The following is an 18875-nucleotide window of genomic DNA, read 5'->3' on the forward strand; positions in this document are numbered from 1 at the left end:
TCTCGCAAAGCTGAACATTTTCCAGCAATCATCTTGATCACCCGCCACCTGCCAATTTGTTCATACATCCATAAGAATTGGGTTTTGAAGTGTGTATATATATATATATATATATATATATATATATATATATATATATATATATATATATATATCTTGGGGGACATTCAAAAGCATAAACAATAAAAGCATCAACATATTAAGAACAGGAAAGAATAGCTTTTGGGAGAGCATGGAAGGAAGGAGAAGGGCTGACGACAGAAGTTCAAGTATATTTGACAGTATTGTAGCGGTTGTTTTTCAAATACCTTTTCGTGTCGAAATACATGCTAATAATGTTTTTTTTTTTTTTTTAAAAATTGTTTTTAATATCAATACATCAAAACAATATAAAATATACAAATCATATTAAATTTTAATAAAATAAAAAAAAAATTTGAATTTTGTGCGAACGCGGTTGACAAACACACTCCAACAGCATAGTCATATGCTGCTTCTTAACTCCCTGCATGCAAATACAAGGAACAAGCATCGCGATCATGGGTTCATGGTAAAACTAAGCAACAGATTGAGAATGATTTAAATGAATGGAAACACAACAGATGCACAAATATATCTATATAAAATTGAGGGAGCAGAAAGAGAGAAATACCTGGAATTTGATGCAGTCCCAAAATCACAGCTTAGCAATACAGGAGACTTGCTGTGCTTCATGACCTCACTTTCAAGATTATTCTCGTCCCAATATGCATCCGACGGATTCTTATGCCCTGTTTCTCTCATGGATCTTTACAGAAGTTGTAGAAAAATAAAAAATATCATTTATTAATGGATTATAACATATTTAATTATTAATTTTTTTATTGTTATATATTTTATTTTGATTTTTTAAGTTTTAATTTTTATATCAACTTTCATTCTTATTATTTTTATTATTAATTTTTTAAATTAATTATTTTTATCTATGAGATTTGATTTTCATTTTTTTATTATTTATTTTATTTAAAATAATTTTTATATATATATTTTTAATTTTATCTAGATTTTTTTTCATCTGTAAATAGAATTCTTTAAGTATTAAAGATAAAATTGATATAAAAAATAGGTTAAAGAAAAGTTATTTAACATAGCTTGCTCTCGGTTTAACTTAGAATATATTTATTTTTATATTTAAAAAAATAGTTTTGAAAAAAATATTTTATTTTAAAAAATTTATTTAAATATATTAATATAAAAAATTAAAATAATATTATTTCAGTATAATTCTAATAATTGTTTTTTGAAAAGGACGCTACTGCCAACAATCAGTCAAAACTAAGAATTGTATTTTGAGAAAAAAACAAAATATTCACTCGGTGATTCACTATTTGTTATGAAAATCACGATCCAAGCTCGAAATCGAGTCAGACCCGAACCGGTTTGACAACTAAAGTCAAGGTTGTGATTATATTTCTTTGTTTTATTTTTTTCAAAAGTTTATTTAAAAATAATCTGCAACTCTCCTTTTCCAACTTTCTCCCAAAAAAATCTCTCTCCCTCTCTCTATTTTTCTCTCTCTCTGCAAATTTTTTTCACCCCCCCTTGAATCGCATCCATTTTCCTCACTCAAAAAGAAAAAAAAATTCTTCTCCTCAAAAGATCCATGCTTGCTTGATAATTGGACGAATCGAAAGATTCAGAAATAAATTGAATTGAAGAAGGCGTGGTTCGATTCAATAGCAATAATTAGAATCTAGGGTTTGGCGATCTATGTTTTGTTTTGATTTTAGTAATTATGGAAACAACGACGAGCGATGTTGTCATGTTAGATGCGGAGTTGCTTCAGCTACCAGAGATTTCGCCTTTAGCTTTCAAATCTTACCCTCACTTTCCCCAAACACTCTTCGATCAGTGGCTCTCTCTTCCCGATCCCAATAAGCTGGTGCCGTTTTCGATATCTCTTCCTATTTCTTTTGCAGTTTTGTGTTCATTTCGATTCATTTTTTTACTTTTTAGTTTAATAAATTATTATCCCAATTATTTTTATTTTGAATTGTGGAGTGCGTGTGATAGATATGGAAACACACTTGCGGTTGATTTGCTATTTGATGAATTAATTATGGGTTAACTTGATGCCTTTTCTTTTTTAGTGCTACGGAAAAAATGGGTTTTTGACACCCAAATAACTCTTAAAATAATATAATTAATTAACATGCTAATGCTTCGAATTAGTGCTGTGCTAGGTTGAAAACTCATGGATTAGTTCATTTTTATTAACATTTCGATGCTGATAGAGTTGCTTTGCTTTGTTGTTATGGTCATATAAATGTTTGTGTATACGTTGTATTTTTAGAGAGATTTTTTTTTCCTGTTTAAGGTTAAGGAGAGCAGTTCAACGGTGATGCTTGATACCTATGGGTTTGGCATCAACGCAGAAGTCCGAGTCTTGTAGAATTGTTAGTCTGCATGTGTAAATTTGAACAGGGAATTGATTTAGTTTTTTGTTTTCTTTTTTAATTCCCCTTCTCTTTGAATTTATGTTCATTGCCCATAATGCATTTTATTGCCAGTATTGCTTTTTTGTAATATTTGTGTCTGAACATTGTTCCATGGCTTGGATGACAATGTCATCGTAACATTTTTTGTGTACTTTCTGTTGAAAGGAAACACAACTGATGGTTTATTTTTAGAGAGACCTTTTCTTTTATGTGGTTATAGAAGAGAAGTTTTAAAATTCTTTCTTTCATGATTTTTATTTTGCCGATCACTTCTTTTGTAAGTTCTTATAGGTGATGTTCCTTTGAGTAAAATTGTTTATATAATATGATTGCTTATTTCTCTTCTCTCTTCATATTTGTCCAGGTGACATCCCTTGTTAATGATGCCAAGACAGGTGCTCCATTGAATGTCTCTGGAAACTCTTCTAGTGCAAATGCTGCCACTGTTAATTCCTTACCTTCCATGTTTCCTGCGGGAAGCACACCGCCTCTTTCTCCCAGAAGTTCAACTGGCTCCCCTCGTGTGACAAAGCAAAGGCCTGGCCCATCTAATTTAGGCTCGCCTTTGAAAGTAGTCAGTGAGCCAGTAAAGGAGTTGATACCACAGGTTTAACAAAACCCCAATGTTTTTTCTTGTTACACACAAAACAAAAGGATGAAATTTATGTTGCAGTGGCAACTATTTCCTTTCATTTTCTCTGAAAAGAGATAGCGAAACTAAAGCATAACTGAAACAAGAAATTTCTCTGATCCACCATTTTTTTCTTCTACTCTTTTCTTCATGTTTTTATCTACGAAATTTTTGTTGAGTGACATGGATTATATATTTTTTAATATGTATACTTGTGATGCCTGTAGTTTTATTTTCAAAATGGCCGCCCCACACCAAATGAACTAAAAGAACAATGCTTGATTCGGATCAATCACTTTTTCTATGGCCGCTTGGATGGATTGCAAATACATGGTGAGGTCAATGATTATATATCAAATTCTGTGATACTTGATGAACTAATCTGTTTGTTATTTCTTTTGTTTTTAGAGTTCAAATCGGTCACAAAGGAAGTATGCAAGCTGCCATCATTCTTCTCCACGGTTCTATTTAGAAGGATTGATGTTAATAGCACCGATTTCGTGACAAGGTATGTACTTCTTGTCTTAGGTAGTTTATTGGACCTATGAAAATAATTCTCCTGGTGTTCAAGCTGTAAATACTTTAAAATTGTTTACCTGATTCGGTTATCATTATTTCAAGATTTCTCTTCGATACCCGATGACTCTCTACCACATCTGGAAATTTCTATCACATCTTTTTTTTTTTTAACTATTTTCATTAACTTTGGAACAATAATTTTAGGACTTAAAACATGGTTGTCTGGATTGTTATGAATGCTCGGGCAAATAGAATGATGGGAGAGTGGTTGTCAGTTTGAGTGGTGATTTGAGAGTTTATGGTAGAAACTTGAAGAAATAGACGTTGGGTTTTCTATCACACTCTCCTATTTCTAGGATCAGAGACAGCTATAGAAATAAAGTGCCCTACTCTACTAACTATCATTGTTTCTAGTTTTACAGTAAACCTAGAATTAAGCTCCTTGATTTTCACAGATCAAGGCCTTGCTCTTGCTATGTATCGCTTGGATTTACAAAGTCGCCATGCAAGGAATTCTGGATTGTGTTGTTTAGTGTTCCTCCCTTGATTTGCAACCCCCCCCCCCCCCATGCACACACACTAACAACAACAATTGTAGTTATGAGCCAGTTTAACATTTATATGCCAGTTAACAAGAATGACTGCCATACATTTTGTACACTGCCAATTGGACTGGTAACCAAGAATTTGTTATTTGGATTTTTAGTATGTGAATTTCTGTAGCTTTTTTTTAGCTTAAACCTTTTGGGATTGTGGCTTCAAAGTCAAAATTCATTTGCAGCTCTCTCTCTCTCTCAAAAGCGTTAGGCTTTGACTGTTAGAAACTGGTTTGTTTAAGGTGGATTGGTATTTGTAAAACAAATATGGTTTTTAAGTTGCAGTCATGGCATGGATGAAATTTTCTAGTCTTTTAAGGAATTTGTCTTGGTGAACAGTTTAGAAAAATCAATCAAAAGGGGAGGATTTTTATATTCAGTAATTGATAATTTCTCAACTTTGAGAATATTTACCTTTAACTCTTGATGCTTTTTGTTACCTTAGCGGACCATGCTTTTTCCTGTTTGTGGCATACAGTGGATATTGCCAATTAGGATGGACTGCTTCTTGATGCATTTGGTAGATTTAGCGAGGAAGGATTATAAGATTTTGAGGAGAGGTGCTATCTTTTATGGTGTTTGGAGATAGAGTGGGGCTCTAGGATAGGTGGAACATGTTTTTTTTTGCTATATGTGGTAACAGTGGAATTTGCCAAGTAGAGTGGACTTGTTCTTGATGCATTTTGTGGATTTTTGGAGGAGGGTTATAAGATTCTGAGGACAGGTGCTATGCTATATGTTGTTTGGAATGGATCTCTAGAATTCAAGGTTCTTTTCTCTTGATGTAGCTGTTTTGGGGTATGAAAATAGCAATTGTCACTTAAATTCAGTGTGGTGCATTTTGTTATAGAAGCGGAAATGAGGAGATTCAGTGTTGGTGGAAAAGCAAAAGGAGATGATGAAGATTGCAGTTCCACTCTTCCAGTGGGGGAACTAAGAAGGGGTGGATTGTCTGTAACTGCTTTAATGGCTGCTATGGATATTGGTTTATACAGGCCTCTACAGATGTGTAAATAGTACACCCTTTAGCTTAGCACAAGGGACATTTCCGGCTGCTTGCTGCTGTTATTTGAAACTATGAAAGAAAATAAAAATAAGCTACATTTTAAGAAACAAATCAACATTTTAAGTTTGATAGAGTAGTTCAAGGATACATGATGTTGCAATTTAGTTGCTGTTGCCCGCACAAAAAAATGTTTGCGTTATTTGGTTGCATAACTTCTTCCTAATCTATGTGCAGGGATGCTTTTCTTGATTATTGGATAAATGGCAACATGTTGACATTGGATATAGCTACCCAAATTTTCACAATTTTGAAACAACCAGATCTCAAATACCTCACCCAGGTAGGGGTGTTTGTGTATAAGGATAATCATTTCTGGGTCTTGTTATCAATGGATTGCTGCTTTTTCATGTATGATTCATTAGTGAAATTATTGTTTCACTCATTTCTAAAATGATTTTCATATTGATAACAGGAAGACTTTAAACCTGTGCTTCAAGAACTACTGGCAACTCATCCAGGATTGGAGTTCTTACAGAGCACACCCGAGTTTCAGGAAAGATATGGTTCGTTATCAGCCTTTTTATCAACTTTTGGTTGTTTCTAATTCAAAGCAATTATTCATATTTCTGATTCCTTAACTTTGCAAGATGCATTGTCCATTATAATACATGCTTGATTATTGGTAAAATTTATCACTTATTACTGATGGTGTTGAAATCATCTGAATTGATTCGTTTCTTTAAATATTCGTAAACGTGTTTCATTCTGATGAGAACTACATGTATAGCTTTATCATTCCTCAAATGAATGAGGTGCTTTTTGCTGGTTAACAAGCTATAGCAAAGCATCTAAACTTGAATTTGGGGGTACTTTGAAGAGAATCCATTTATGGTGTGATTGTCCCTCCCTTGAAAATGGAATCTATCATTAAAAATTTATAGAGGATTTTTGTATTATGTTGTTGAATGGAGCAATTATCAAGCTTCTCTCTTGAACCTGACGCCAAGCATTTCTAAAGCTACTCTTTGTAGTTTCAAGAATGCTGGTATTCTTTATTCCTGGAGCAACGTGTTTCAAAATTGCCAAACTATAGATGGCTCCATTTGAATGATGAGTTCTAATAAGATCAGATGGCACAGTTCAGTATTTATGGGCCTAAAAGGCACCCTAAAATTAGTGACATTTGGTTTATTGCAAAAAGAAAAATGTGTTTTTGAAAGTAAAACTAACAGAAAAGTTCATGCACGATGCATGTGCTTTTTAGTGGTGAAATTATCTGGTGTGAGAATAGCTCATACAATGTATTGAGTCATGCAGACATCTGACCAGCCCTTATGGATTTGGGCACCCATTGCACATTATGTCCATTCTTATAGGAAGGCACAGAGTTATTAAAAGCTATGTCATATGAGTAAGAAGTAAAGTTCTGCTCTTTATATTCTTATAAACTCTCAACTGGTTTCTCATTGTGTGGAAAGCATGACCTTATAAGTACAGAAAAGATGGAAACTTTTGTAATGTTGTGATGTGTAAACTCTGCCAGATTTTTTCCTTTGGTTGATTGGTGTGGTGTTCATTCGAGAGTGGCCTGTAATTGATGGACAGTTCAATTGAATTGGTTTTTTTCTGGTTAAGTCAGTGTGTTTAGCCATAAGTTCTTTTGCCTGTTTGATTGGCTGTTTATACTGTCTGGGTGAGGAGTATAGCTGGAGGCTGACAGCCTGAATAAGCCATAAGAGGCTCCTCTTGCTTTGTGATAGTTGCTATGCATTTAATGTCGTGTGATTTCCTAACATGAATTTTCCTTTGCAATTGGCAGCTGAAACTGTAATATACAGAATTTTTTACTACATAAATAGATCTGGGAATGGTAATCTTACCCTCAGGGAGCTGAAGCGTGGGAACTTAATTGATGCAATGCAACATGCAGATGAAGAAGAGGACATAAATAAAGTTTTGAGGTAAGTATTGCTGTGAAGATGCAACATGAATTTTCCTCGAAGGAACATTGTGCCTATCATAAACTTGTAAAAATATGAAACATTAATATTTCAGATAATCAGAATTAGTTTTATGTAATTGGAATGAAATTTAGGCTTGTAAAGTTTTGTATCAAATTTTGAATGATCCTAATTATTTTGCTTATGATTTCATGTGCAGGTACTTCTCTTATGAGCACTTTTATGTGATATACTGCAAGTTTTGGGAGCTGGACACAGATCATGATTTTCTTATCGACAAAGAGAACCTTATTAGATATGGGAACCATGCGCTTACCTACCGGATTGTTGATAGAGTATTTTCCCAGGTTTGTGGCTGTTGAATGATGCTTTTGTGTTTTGGGTCAATTTACCTACAATTTTACAGCAAGAAATTTTTCTTTGCTAGTCAAAGACCTGAACTGTCATGTTTTTATGATGTAAATACCTTGCAGGTTGCTAGAAAATTTACTAGCAAGACTGAAGGAAAGATGGGATATGAAGATTTTGTGTATTTCATTTTGTCAGAGGAAGACAAGTCATCTGAGCCAAGTCTTGAGTATTGGTATGTGTACATTTATCATCCTGTAGAGTGAAGGAGTTGAACTACAATTGTGCACTTATGAAATATTATGGAAATATTCATTTTATATTTGTTTCATTTGTTAGATGCTTCCTCCACAAGTTACGCTAGTGTAACCATGAATAACAAACCATTGTTAAGTTTTTTGAATATATTCCTTGTTCAATAAGTTACATAGGTGGTGTGCTTTTGTTCAAGCTGAAAATACTAACTAGTGCATGAACAGAACACGTAGCCCAACTGGAACTGGAAAGACTTAAAATCACCAGGGAAATTTTTTCTGAAATGGTGAAACTTCTAAAACATGATTGATAAGGGAGAGTGATATGTGGGCCCTGAATGTTGGAGAAATTTCCAGTCAATTACTGGCCATTATTCCATGTTGGCTATGCTAGTGAAGCAGATAAAAATAAAACTTGTTTTCATTTCATTGTTGTAGAATATATCATATAATGATTCTTGAGTGCTTCTCTAGGGAGTTTACATTGTACAGACCTACAAACACTTGTCTTTCAAGCAGTGATGGTGATGCAGTGTTTTGGTTTTATTAATCAACTGCCTATGCGTTGTGATGTTCAATTTCTTTCTTAGGTTCAAATGCATAGATTTGGATGGAAATGGAATCCTGACACGGAATGAGATGCAGTTCTTTTATGAGGAGCAGTTGCATAGGATGGAATGCATGGCTCAGGAGCCTGTGCTTTTTGAAGATATATTATGCCAGATAATTGATATGATTGGACCAGAGGTTTGCCCTTTGCTCTTCTGTAATCTTGCTGGTAGTTCCTCTCTCCTTAAATCTATTTGAAGTGCACATGGAAGCATGTTCAAGGACAACTACATTTTAAGATGCTCTGAAATTTTTGCCACCTTCTTCAGTACCTGTCTCTAACAAATTAGCTACTCCCAATGGGATAGCTTAAGAAAACATGACCAGTTACTTATCTGTGACTCCCTGCACGCCACCATCTAGAGATGTTTTGGGTTTTTTACTGTTCAACTTTTCTTGCTGCAGGATGAGAGCTATATCACCCTTCGTGACCTCAAAGGTTGTAAACTTTCAGGAAGCGTTTTCAACATCCTTTTCAACCTTAATAAATTTATGGCTTTTGAAACCCGTGATCCATTTCTCATTCGTCAGGTAATGTAGCTCCTAATTTATGTTCAATGCTCAATATGAAAAGTGAACCTAGCATCGCTAATAAAAAGCATTGCAATGAAACAGGAGCGTGAGAATCCAACACTGACAGACTGGGATCGCTTTGCGCATAGAGAATATATTAGGCTTTCAATGGAAGAAGATGTTGAAGATGCTTCTAATGGCAGTGCAGAAGTTTGGGATGAATCACTAGAGGCTCCTTTCTGAGTTTAATTAGGTAAGCCACTTCAGTTTTTGTGTTGCTGGTTATGTTTGTTGTGTTGTGCTTTTTATTCTTGTTCTGGCCCGTGCACTTGTGCTGTGGAATGGAGATTTAACAAGGACCTCAATAAATGAAGCATTTTTCTTTCTCATTTTTTTTCAGGGTCTAGTTTTGTGTTTGAATTTCTACTTGATATTTACGAGTTTGCTTTTGCTGAAGGTGCTCGCACAAAAAGCTCCAGCTTCTTCTTCTACAGAGGCCATGAGACATGAAAACAGTAAACTCAAAGGGATCATTCTTTTAAGGAGTGTGCAACAGTTTTTACCTTTCTAAAGAGACAGTCCAGGCTTGGCAGGATGGAATGCATTTTTTTCATGTGCCAGCAGGGGACATATTCAAGCTTTTGTGTGCATAATTTGACGAAAACCAAGGAGCATTACACTAGAGCAGTGGTTCATGAAGTTGAACTTCCTGTAAAGGAGAGGTAGTATCCAAGAGTTGATTAATCAAGTCCAGGTTGAGTAGCTCAGAACATTTACTGCATTTTTTATTTATCAATCTGTAAGATATAATCTATGTCGACGTCTTCTAATTTAGCAGTCGGTTCTTTTGATATGTTTTCTGTACGGTAATCTATTGGGTGCTGGGTAGGCTTCCTTTGTCTTTGTCAATTTTTGGATTGTCATTTATCTGTTACTATATTCCTAGTTTTTCCACTTCGTGTACACAAAATGTAGCTTTGTGTTTGTCTTTATGAAAAACTTAATTTTCTCAATTGAGTTTCTTAGATCGAGAACTTTGAACCCTCAGATGTACCTTGTAGTTTCCCTGGCATTTCACAACACATGGAAAGCTGTCCGTGTGGAAAACTCACACACCATCTCTCCATCCCCTCAATCCTCTTTTGTCAGGCTCGTCGTTCTCGATTGATGACTGATGACTGCTAATTTCCAGATTATTCTTCTTTTATGAACTCCATGCTAGGACTTCGAGTGCTTGTGCAGTTCATTGCGTTTTTAGAATTCTTATCTCTAGGAAGTATGTTGGTTAAGATGTGTGAAGCATAGCGAAGATCTGATTATAAGCATCAAAGTCAGTAGAACTACAAATCTGACGATGAATATAACTGCCTATCAGATTCTTGATCCCGAATCAACTAGGATTCTCCGTCGCAGATCTGAGCTGAGTTGGTCGATCAGAAGTATTACGGACTGAAACATGAGGTAATGCAAATTTGATTTGCTACTATAAGAACTAATAAAAGCATAGCTGTTTAACTTGGCTGGGCAGAATAACCCGGGTTGGGTTAACCCGGTTCTTACTTGAATTAGATAAAAAAAATTAAAAGGATGGATGGTCTAATCATGTGAGAGTAAACCATGTCCCAGCCTCAAGGTCTTCATTCTAAACTGGAGCTTTCGTTTGAGAGGGTGAAATGTGCAGGATTCGAAATCTACCAGCTACTCTAGGAGATGCAGATTTCTTTTTATCTACATTGCTTTTGACCAATGAAAGAGGTAGACATTATTGAATGGAAAAAATAGAAATTTGAAGTAAAAGTTATTTTCTTATTTTTCTAAAGGTGCGAATGAAATTTAAATCTATATTTCAAACCTTTTCGGTCATCTATTTGTATAGCTTTTATTGCCTTGCGGATGATTAAGATTTAAAAGTTTTAAGTGGTGTTCGGTTGTTGTTCCGGAAAAAAAAATACAAATACAATAGAGATAGTTATTTAAAAAAGTATAGAAATAAATGTCTCTTTGACTATTCCAGTGCTAGTTTTATACTTTCAAAAAATAAAAAGTACATGGAAGATAGGTATTTAGAGATATTTTTTATTTTTAAAATATCTATGTAAAAAACTTTTAAATTTTAAAATTATCTAACTAAGATGTGAAGATAAAAATAATAATTGTTATAGTTTTAATTTTTGATCTAGGAGTCAATCTGGGACATTGAAAGAGCCTGACCTAGGTTGATTCATTTTTTTTTTAAAGAAACGATCAAACCCATGTTGTTTTGATAGAAAGTTTTTTCATAAAAAAATCAATCAGTTTTGACTAGGTTAATCTTTTTCTTATTTTTTTCTTAAATTTGAAACTAACTTAGGCCCTGGATCAACCAACTAAGTTATTTTGGGTTTGATAATTAGAGCTATTATATTATTATTAATTTCAACACTTAATATATATAAAAAAAGATGATCTCTAATTATTTTAAAATAAATAAATTTAAAAATAATATATATTAAAAGTAAAAAATATATTTTTATATTTTATTTTATTTTATCTACCATTAATTAAATAAATATAATTATTATGTCTTGCATATAACTATCGAGTACAATTTTATCTTCGTCTCTTGTGTTCTAAAATACTAAAACATAGTAAGGATAATAGATACTCATAGATTTAGATGATAATATAATCATAACCAATTCCAAATAATAATAAAAAATCAAATACCATAATATATACACTACACATCAAATTCGAATTTTGAATAACAACATTCAAACCATAGGATTTTGAATATTCATTGTCCATTTTTTTAATCTAATAAATAATTTTAAATTTTTTTATAATAAATAATTTTAATAAATTTTGTTAACCATATGCAGACAAAAATATTATTAATATATAAACATTTTACTAATAATAACCAAATAAGTTAAAAAAAATAAAAAATATAAGGTAGCTATAAAGCTAACAAACATAACAACAACAAAAATTGTTTCAACATCATGTTAAGAACAAATTAGAGTGCAAGAAATTATATGTAATGGTAAAATTATAATTACACTATATTAATTATTTATAATTATAATTTCGCAATTAAATATACTTTATAAATATAATAATAGATATGGTTTAGATTTTGGTTTGAATGCCACGAAAACGAATATTTTTTCAGATTTTATCCAAATAATAATCAAAATTAATTTTTAACAAAATAATCTACCCATTCACATCGAATTTGACAGATACCGATTAGATTATAATACCATTTTCCATCCCTAATGAAAGTGAAGCTTTTTTAGATGAAAAACTGTTTATTTTATTTTAAAAAACGAAAATAACCTTAAATATTTAAAAATTAATTAGCTTTAAACATATATTTTTATACATATTAATATAATAATAATTAATTATATATTTAATAACTTTAAATATTTTAAAATTAACTAGCCTCAATTATTTAATTTTTAAATGTTCAGGTTTTATTCAAACATTTTTTAGAAAAACCTTCTTGTATATTTTTCTTGAAATGAAAAGTGTATTTTCATCCATTTCTTATATTTTTAATTTGCTTTTAATAAGATAATTTATTTATATATAAAAAATAGACCATCCATCCTCAATTTCCTATCTTTTATTGTTTTTTAGTTTCATTCAAAGGAAATTTATTCCCTCAGGTGATATTGAATTATGAGATATTTAATGATATTTATGTATTTATATAATAATAATAATAATTGAAGGGAATATTTTCTCTCTTTTTTTCTAAGAAAAGGAAACGCGGGTTCTTAAGACAGAAGAAGAGCCGAACACCCCGAGAGAAAGAGTAGCGACTCCAACTGGTTAGAGTTTATTCACTAAGAACACTAGTCAAAGAAGCAAGACTGGCCATCAACCATCCTCTAAAGCCCTAGCAGTGAAAACGAAGATGAAGGTGGTGGCTCTAGTAAGCGGCGGCAAGGACAGTTGTTATGCTATGATGAAGTGCATCCAATATGGCCATGAGGTCTCTCTGTCTTTCTTTTGTTTGTTTCCTGAGAAAAATACTGCACTTTATCACCCTCAAAACACAACCCTTTATTTTATTTTTTTGTCTTTGTAATGCGATTTTTTTTTTGAATTGCTAATTTTGATAGATTGTTGCATTGGCAAATTTGATGCCTGCTGATGATTCAGTTGATGAGTTAGATAGCTTCATGTATCAAACTGTAAGTATATGTATTTTGATTTAGAATTTTTTTGTGTGTTACATAATAGTTTAAAGGTTTAAGGTTTTGGGTTTGATGATTTTTTAATGGAATTTTAAGGTTTATTTGTAATGAGGCAGAAGCATTGTTGAAGATCTAAACTTTAAAGTTTTTCTGGTTAACAATGTTTGTCTTTCAGTGAAAGGTTTCTTGTGTTTAATTGCTTATTTGCCTCCATTTTTTTGCAAGTTGTGTTATTTATTCTAGTGTATGGTTGAAATCCTTGAATTTTTTGCAGGTTGGGCACCAAATAATTGTCAGCTATGCAGAATGCATGGGATTGCCGTTATTCAGAAGGCGAATACAAGGATCCACAAGGCAAGCTCATTTTTAGAGGATGTTATTGGTAAAAGCAATTGTTTTATTTTGGGTAATGTTTGTTTAGAATTAGGCTTGTATTTAATGTCTTCTGAGGCAATGTGAAATCCATTACCATATATTAACTCCATGAAGGCTTTGGAGGCTCTTGGTAAATTTAAAGTTATATGAAAATTCTATTTTTATCCTATATTGATAAACAATTTCCAAACTAAAAGGTGCAAAAAAAAATTGATGACATTTATGGCATATTATGTTTTGGGGGTAAAAAGAGAGATGTGAATATTATCTTCCTGTCCTTTGGATTATAGGCATCAAACACTTAACTACAAGACAACCCCAGGTGATGAAGTGGAAGATATGTTTGTTTTACTGAATGAAGTCAAAAGACAGATTCCCTCTATCACAGCTGTATCTTCTGGCGCTATTGCATCTGATTATCAGAGGTTACGAGTGGAAAGTGTATGTTCAAGGTTAGGGCTTGTTTCTCTAGCATATTTGTGGAAACAAGATCAGTCGTTGCTCCTTCAAGAAATGGTAAATTGTATTTTCTCAATATGAGTTGTAGTCAATCAAGATCTGAATTGAGCTTCTTGTGGGATAATTTTGTTTCCTGTCCAACCAGATAACAAATGGGATTTTGGCTATTACAGTAAAGGTATGAAGTGAGACATCTTTTCAAGGTTACATTGATGGAATGTGGACTAAAATATGAAGGTTAATAGTCTTCTAATGCCATAGGTAGCAGCCATTGGTTTAGAACCTTCAAAGCACTTGGGCAAAGAAATAGCATTCTTGAACACCCATCTGCATAAGTTGAAAGAGTATGTGTCTGTTTTTTCTTTCTTCTTCTTCCTTTATTGTGTAGTGTTTTTACGTTGTTTAAGCACAACTGCATACATTACTCATTTTGACTTTCTTTTGGTAGGCTGTATGGGATAAATGTTTGTGGTGAAGGAGGAGAATATGAAACACTGACACTTGACTGTCCACTTTTTGTTGTAAGTGTACCTTATATTTTCGAGTTGTAATCTTAAATCCTAATCTCATTCTCTCCATCCTTTTTGTCTTCATCATCTTGCCTGGTAATCTTATGGTATGTGATGAAGAAGATTGAGGTCTGGAGTCAGGTGGAAGTAGAAAGTTTTAAATGGGGGTGCCATCATAAAAACTATAAGGTTGGAGAGCAAATATTTTATCTTTGGAGGGGCCAAATGCATAACATAATGAAAAATTTGAAAATTTAAGGACCAAAATTAAACTATTTTAAAACTTTGGGGATGACATGCTCCCCCCAAAGCATACTGTAGTTCCGCCCCTGTGCAGAGTGCTTCTGGTTATACTTTACTCATTTTTCATCCTTTCTCCCTGGAGATAAAAGTTTCTGGTTTATGATCTCTGTATACAATGGGAAAAGTTATTCCTGATAGTACAATGTATCGTATTTTTGTTATATTTTATCTGAAAGGTTAAGGTAGCTTGTGTTTTAACTTTTAACAGAATTGTCCATTCATTTATTTTTCTTCTAAGTTCTATCATCCATATAACTGTTTCCAATTCTCAGAATGCCAGAATTGTGCTCGATGAATTTCAAATTGTACTACACTCTCCAGGCTCCATAGCTTCAGTTGGGGTCGTTCATCCTTTGACATTTCATTTGGAAAATAAGGAGACAGCCATTTCATTAAGTAATAATGATAAAACCAACTATTCCTCTCTGGGAAAAAATGGTTCTGTGTTTGAAGTTCAAGGAGACTGCCCACAAAGAAGTGATGCTACATGCCAGTCCAATGCTGAAAGGACTAATTTAGCTGAAGTTAGCGATGATAGAATTTACATCTCTAGAACGAAGAAGGACAATATATTTTCCATCTGTTGCTGGTTGCAAGAATCATGCAAAAATTCAGCAGGTAAACATTAGAAGAATGATGCATTTGCCCTATCATTCCCCAGAAGTATATATCTTCACCTATGCCCAAAGCACCTTTCACTTTTCATTTACTTTTTCCTTTTTACTCTACAAGTATCAAGGTTTGTGGACCGGTTTTTATTGGCAGGTTCACATGAAGATCTAGCAATTGTTCTGAAGCACATCGAATCACAGCTTACAGGATATGGTTTTGGTTGGGAGCATGTCCTGTATATTCATCTTTATATTGCTGATATGAATGAGTTTGCTACGGTAAATGAGACCTATGTGAGATTCATTACCCAGGACAAGTGCCCTTTTGGTGTTCCATCACGCAGTACAATAGAACTGCCTATGTTGCAAGCGAGTTTGGGGAGAGCTTATATTGAAGTTCTTGTGGCAAATGATAACAGCAAAAATGTGTTGCATGTGCAAAGTATTTCCTCATGGGCACCCAGTTGCATTGGACCATATAGCCAGGTATTGTAAATTACTTGTTTTGAATCCATTTATTAATTATTTGGTTCTGTTGGTGGTGTTATGCTTCCTGCTCATTGATTTGGTTTTTCTTTACCAAATAGTGATGAAAGAAGTTTGAATAATATATAGAAGGAAATTTTAACTTTTTAAAAAAACAGGATTCCAGTTTCTGTCAGTAAGATTTATTTAGTTACCAAGACTATGTTGGATGAGCTCATGTCAAGACAACAATTATACGAGACAGATATTTTGCAGGGAATTGGATTTTATGATTTATTGACACTAAGTTTTTGAGGTTGCTTGTGTTTGTTCTGCTCGGATCTTGAAAATTCCTGATTAGGAAATGATTGCATTGGTGATATTGCTCTGCTTAGTCTTGAACAAGATGACTGTATCTGTCTATCATTTCCCTTGACGGGCATGATTATATTTGAGTACCTTTGCGATTACCCTGCTTTAAATATTTGCATAATCACATGGAGATTTGAATGTTTTTATTTTATTTTACTGTTTGCTCTCAGGCAACTTTGCATAAGGAGATACTGCACATGGCTGGACAGTTGGGGCTTGACCCGGCCACTATGACTCTATGCAATGAAGGCCCCTCTGCTGAGATGGAACAAGCACTAGAAAATAGTGAAGCAGTGGCAAATGTCTTTAACTGCTCAATATCTATCTCTGCTATTGTTTTTACCATCTACTGTTCTAGAAATACTCCACTGCCTGAAAGACTCAAGATTCAGGAGAAGCAGGACTCTTTTCTAGAGCAAATGAGACTGCTGCAACTAGAAAAAGGAAGCAAGTGCAAAGTTCTTTATCCAATATTTCTATATGTTCTTGTGCCTGATCTGCCAAAAAGGTACTTCTTCTGTACACCTCTATGATATTCCTCTATGTCCTTCCAAGCAGGAATCTCTATGACTCTATCGACCATCTCATAGTTACGTTATTTCATATCTTTGAGTTTGAAAACCTGACCAAATAAATTAGCCTATAGGCACATGTTTCCCTTGTTTATATTTGTTTGCCAACTATGTTTACCAACTCAACATAAATTAAAAATAATTTTAGAAACAGAAGGACAGATAATAGTAAATTCAATAGTGTACCTAATGAGATTGGTGAAACAAACAACATCAACTTGGATAATGTTATTTGAGAGATATGTATAAATTTGTGAGACCACCTATTGGAATCGGTAAAAAACAACAATGGTGATTAGGATCTGAGCTATCAACTCAAATTTAAGTAATTTGGTCGTTGAAACAGTTGGAGAAAAATAGAGCACTCTAAAGTTTAAATAAAAGAGCATATCAGCTACTGCAGGTATACTTTTTTATAAACATAAATTAACATAACTTGTATAGGATTCAATTGTGTGTATTTGAGTAAGCAATGGTGCTTGTATAATAAGTTTGGATAAGGCTTTGCTAAATGTATTTGGAACTGGTATAAAAACAATTAAATAGAATGTTGTATATCCTGCCATTTGTGTGTTAAATGGTATTTCCTGCATGCCAATAAGAATATTTTTATTGGATTTAAACGTAGTTATATATAGAATATCTTAGCATTTTACAAAGTATTTTGAAGAATGTCATAGGTGACGCTTGGCGCATTTACTCCAACACCAGTTATTTAACATGAATCAATACTATATCATGCAGATAATGACTTGTACATATAAATATGTAGATTAAATTATACATGCCGAAATTTAATTGGAAGAGCTTCTCTGTTGACATGCTTTTCATTGCCTCTGGTTACTTTCAGGGCATTTGTAGAAGTTAAGCCCATCCTTTTTGTCCCAGAGGACACAGAAACAGCAGTTACAAGTGTTCAAAACCCAACCTCTTTTACAGTGGCTAATTGTTGGGGATTTCAGCATGCACAGTGGCATGATTCTTGCATTCAGAAATGCGTTGTTAGTGGGAAGATATGTGCAGTTATTTTATCTATCACAGAAGATCATGTTGCTAAGATCTGTTCCGAGTCCCTTGGTGTCAATGTTAAAGATGTGGATTATCATAATTCTGTCGCAAAAGGGGATATGGAAAGAGTATCAAGATTTTGTGTTTATCTTCTTGATAAAGGGATTATGGAAAATGGTTTTTCTTGGGAAGACACAATGGTGAGTTTCCTTGATCTTTTTTTAACTATAGTTGTTTTTTTAAATTCAGATCACTTCTGATATTTGGCCCTTGACTATATCCAATCATATGCTGCAAAACCTTGTTGATGTTCCAACGATGCTGTACATTTTAAACTTTTTGAAGCTCCCTGGAATCATGACCAGGGAATGCTTGTGCATATACACGTGAATACTGTGCAGAAAACGCAAAATGCTTTCACACACATACACCAGAGCTGTTTTCATTTTCCTTTATGTTTTTCTTGTCCTTCTGCTATAATAGCCTTACCCTGTCGTTTTCTTTTATAGAATTTAAGGATCTACTTCCCAACGAACAGCAGCATTAAACTGGAGACGTTGTCACTCTTATTCAAAAATGCAATGAACGAACTTGCTGAGATGGATCAGACGGCTCAAATTGGGAAAGAACCCATATTTAACATCGTTCCAGTATTAGGTTCTGGGAGCTCTGCAGCATCAATGAATAATATAATCACTTGTGAACTATTTGCGCGGAAATTTTGAATCCACCAATCATGTGGGTTATTGACTTCTATTGATTAACTGGGATATAATCGCTCAAAGGCCATTAAAGCTCGTCTGAATTTTTTGTACCAAGATGTAATACAGTCATTTTATTTTGTCAATGCAATTGATCTCTATCTTTCGATGCATATGTTAGTGGATTCACACTCATTTCTCTGCTTGATGGAATCATATATGCTCCTGGATTTTACTATCTGTTGCTTCCTCCCCGGCTTCTGAGTCTCTCTTGCGAGACATACTTGGATTAGGTGAAAATCCCAGAGATACAGATGCAGACATTTCTTAGACTGTAGTCATAACACATGGAGTCATCATTTTTGTAGAAGCAGCTCATACCATGCAGTATTTTTC

General features: G+C 33.5%; 2 protein-coding genes across 4 annotated transcripts; both read left to right on the forward strand.

The window, feature by feature from the left end:
- The first annotated feature begins 1481 nt into the window (after positions 1–1481).
- On the forward strand, positions 1482–9927 carry LOC118050650 (serine/threonine protein phosphatase 2A regulatory subunit B''beta). 2 transcript variants are annotated; one of them, XM_035061053.2, is made up of 13 exons: positions 1485–1921; positions 2842–3084; positions 3336–3441; positions 3517–3616; positions 5464–5569; positions 5702–5792; positions 7049–7190; positions 7390–7537; positions 7664–7773; positions 8383–8539; positions 8807–8932; positions 9017–9167; positions 9372–9927. In XM_035061053.2, exons 1-12 carry the CDS (start codon positions 1775–1777, stop codon positions 9155–9157), a joined length of 1617 nt encoding a protein of 538 aa, XP_034916944.1. In that variant the 5' UTR covers positions 1485–1774; the 3' UTR covers positions 9158–9167; positions 9372–9927. The 2 variants fall into 2 exon arrangements, with proteins under 2 accessions (XP_034916945.1, XP_034916944.1); XM_035061054.2 differs by lacking the exons at positions 9017–9167; positions 9372–9927 and having other exon boundaries at positions 1482–1921; positions 8383–8570.
- Positions 9928–12663: 2736 nt separating this feature from the next.
- On the forward strand, positions 12664–18652 carry LOC118050649 (diphthine--ammonia ligase). Of its 2 annotated transcripts, none has more exons than XM_035061051.2 (12): positions 12664–12899; positions 13030–13101; positions 13379–13458; positions 13770–13995; positions 14084–14116; positions 14200–14282; positions 14387–14459; positions 15023–15368; positions 15516–15847; positions 16369–16706; positions 17621–17978; positions 18288–18652. In XM_035061051.2, exons 1-12 carry the CDS (start codon positions 12822–12824, stop codon positions 18501–18503), a joined length of 2235 nt encoding a protein of 744 aa, XP_034916942.1. In that variant the 5' UTR covers positions 12664–12821; the 3' UTR covers positions 18504–18652. The 2 variants fall into 2 exon arrangements, with proteins under 2 accessions (XP_034916942.1, XP_034916943.1); XM_035061052.2 differs by having other exon boundaries at positions 12831–12899; positions 13379–13486.
- Positions 18653–18875: the final 223 nt, after the last annotated feature.

The sequence above is a fragment of the Populus alba genome, chromosome 19 (assembly GCF_005239225.2).
Source record: "Populus alba chromosome 19, ASM523922v2, whole genome shotgun sequence".
In the NCBI taxonomy this organism is placed as follows: Eukaryota; Viridiplantae; Streptophyta; class Magnoliopsida; order Malpighiales; family Salicaceae; genus Populus; species Populus alba.

What these genes read in the sequence shown, in the direction of transcription:
- LOC118050650 (XM_035061053.2), top strand. Translation starts at nt 1,775, where the DNA reads ATGGAAACAACGACGAGCGATGTTGTCATGTTAGATGCGGAGTTGCTT. An exon ending in TTCCCGATCCCAATAAGCTG is followed by an intron (nt 1,922 to 2,841) that starts GTGCCGTTTTCG and finishes ATATTTGTCCAG; the next exon opens with GTGACATCCCTTGTTAATGA. An exon ending in ATCCATTTCTCATTCGTCAG is followed by an intron (nt 8,933 to 9,016) that starts GTAATGTAGCTC and finishes GCAATGAAACAG; the next exon opens with GAGCGTGAGAATCCAACACT.
- LOC118050649 (XM_035061051.2), top strand. Translation starts at nt 12,822, where the DNA reads ATGAAGGTGGTGGCTCTAGTAAGCGGCGGCAAGGACAGTTGTTATGCT. An exon ending in GCATCCAATATGGCCATGAG is followed by an intron (nt 12,900 to 13,029) that starts GTCTCTCTGTCT and finishes TAATTTTGATAG; the next exon opens with ATTGTTGCATTGGCAAATTT. An exon ending in ATAGCTTCATGTATCAAACT is followed by an intron (nt 13,102 to 13,378) that starts GTAAGTATATGT and finishes AATTTTTTGCAG; the next exon opens with GTTGGGCACCAAATAATTGT.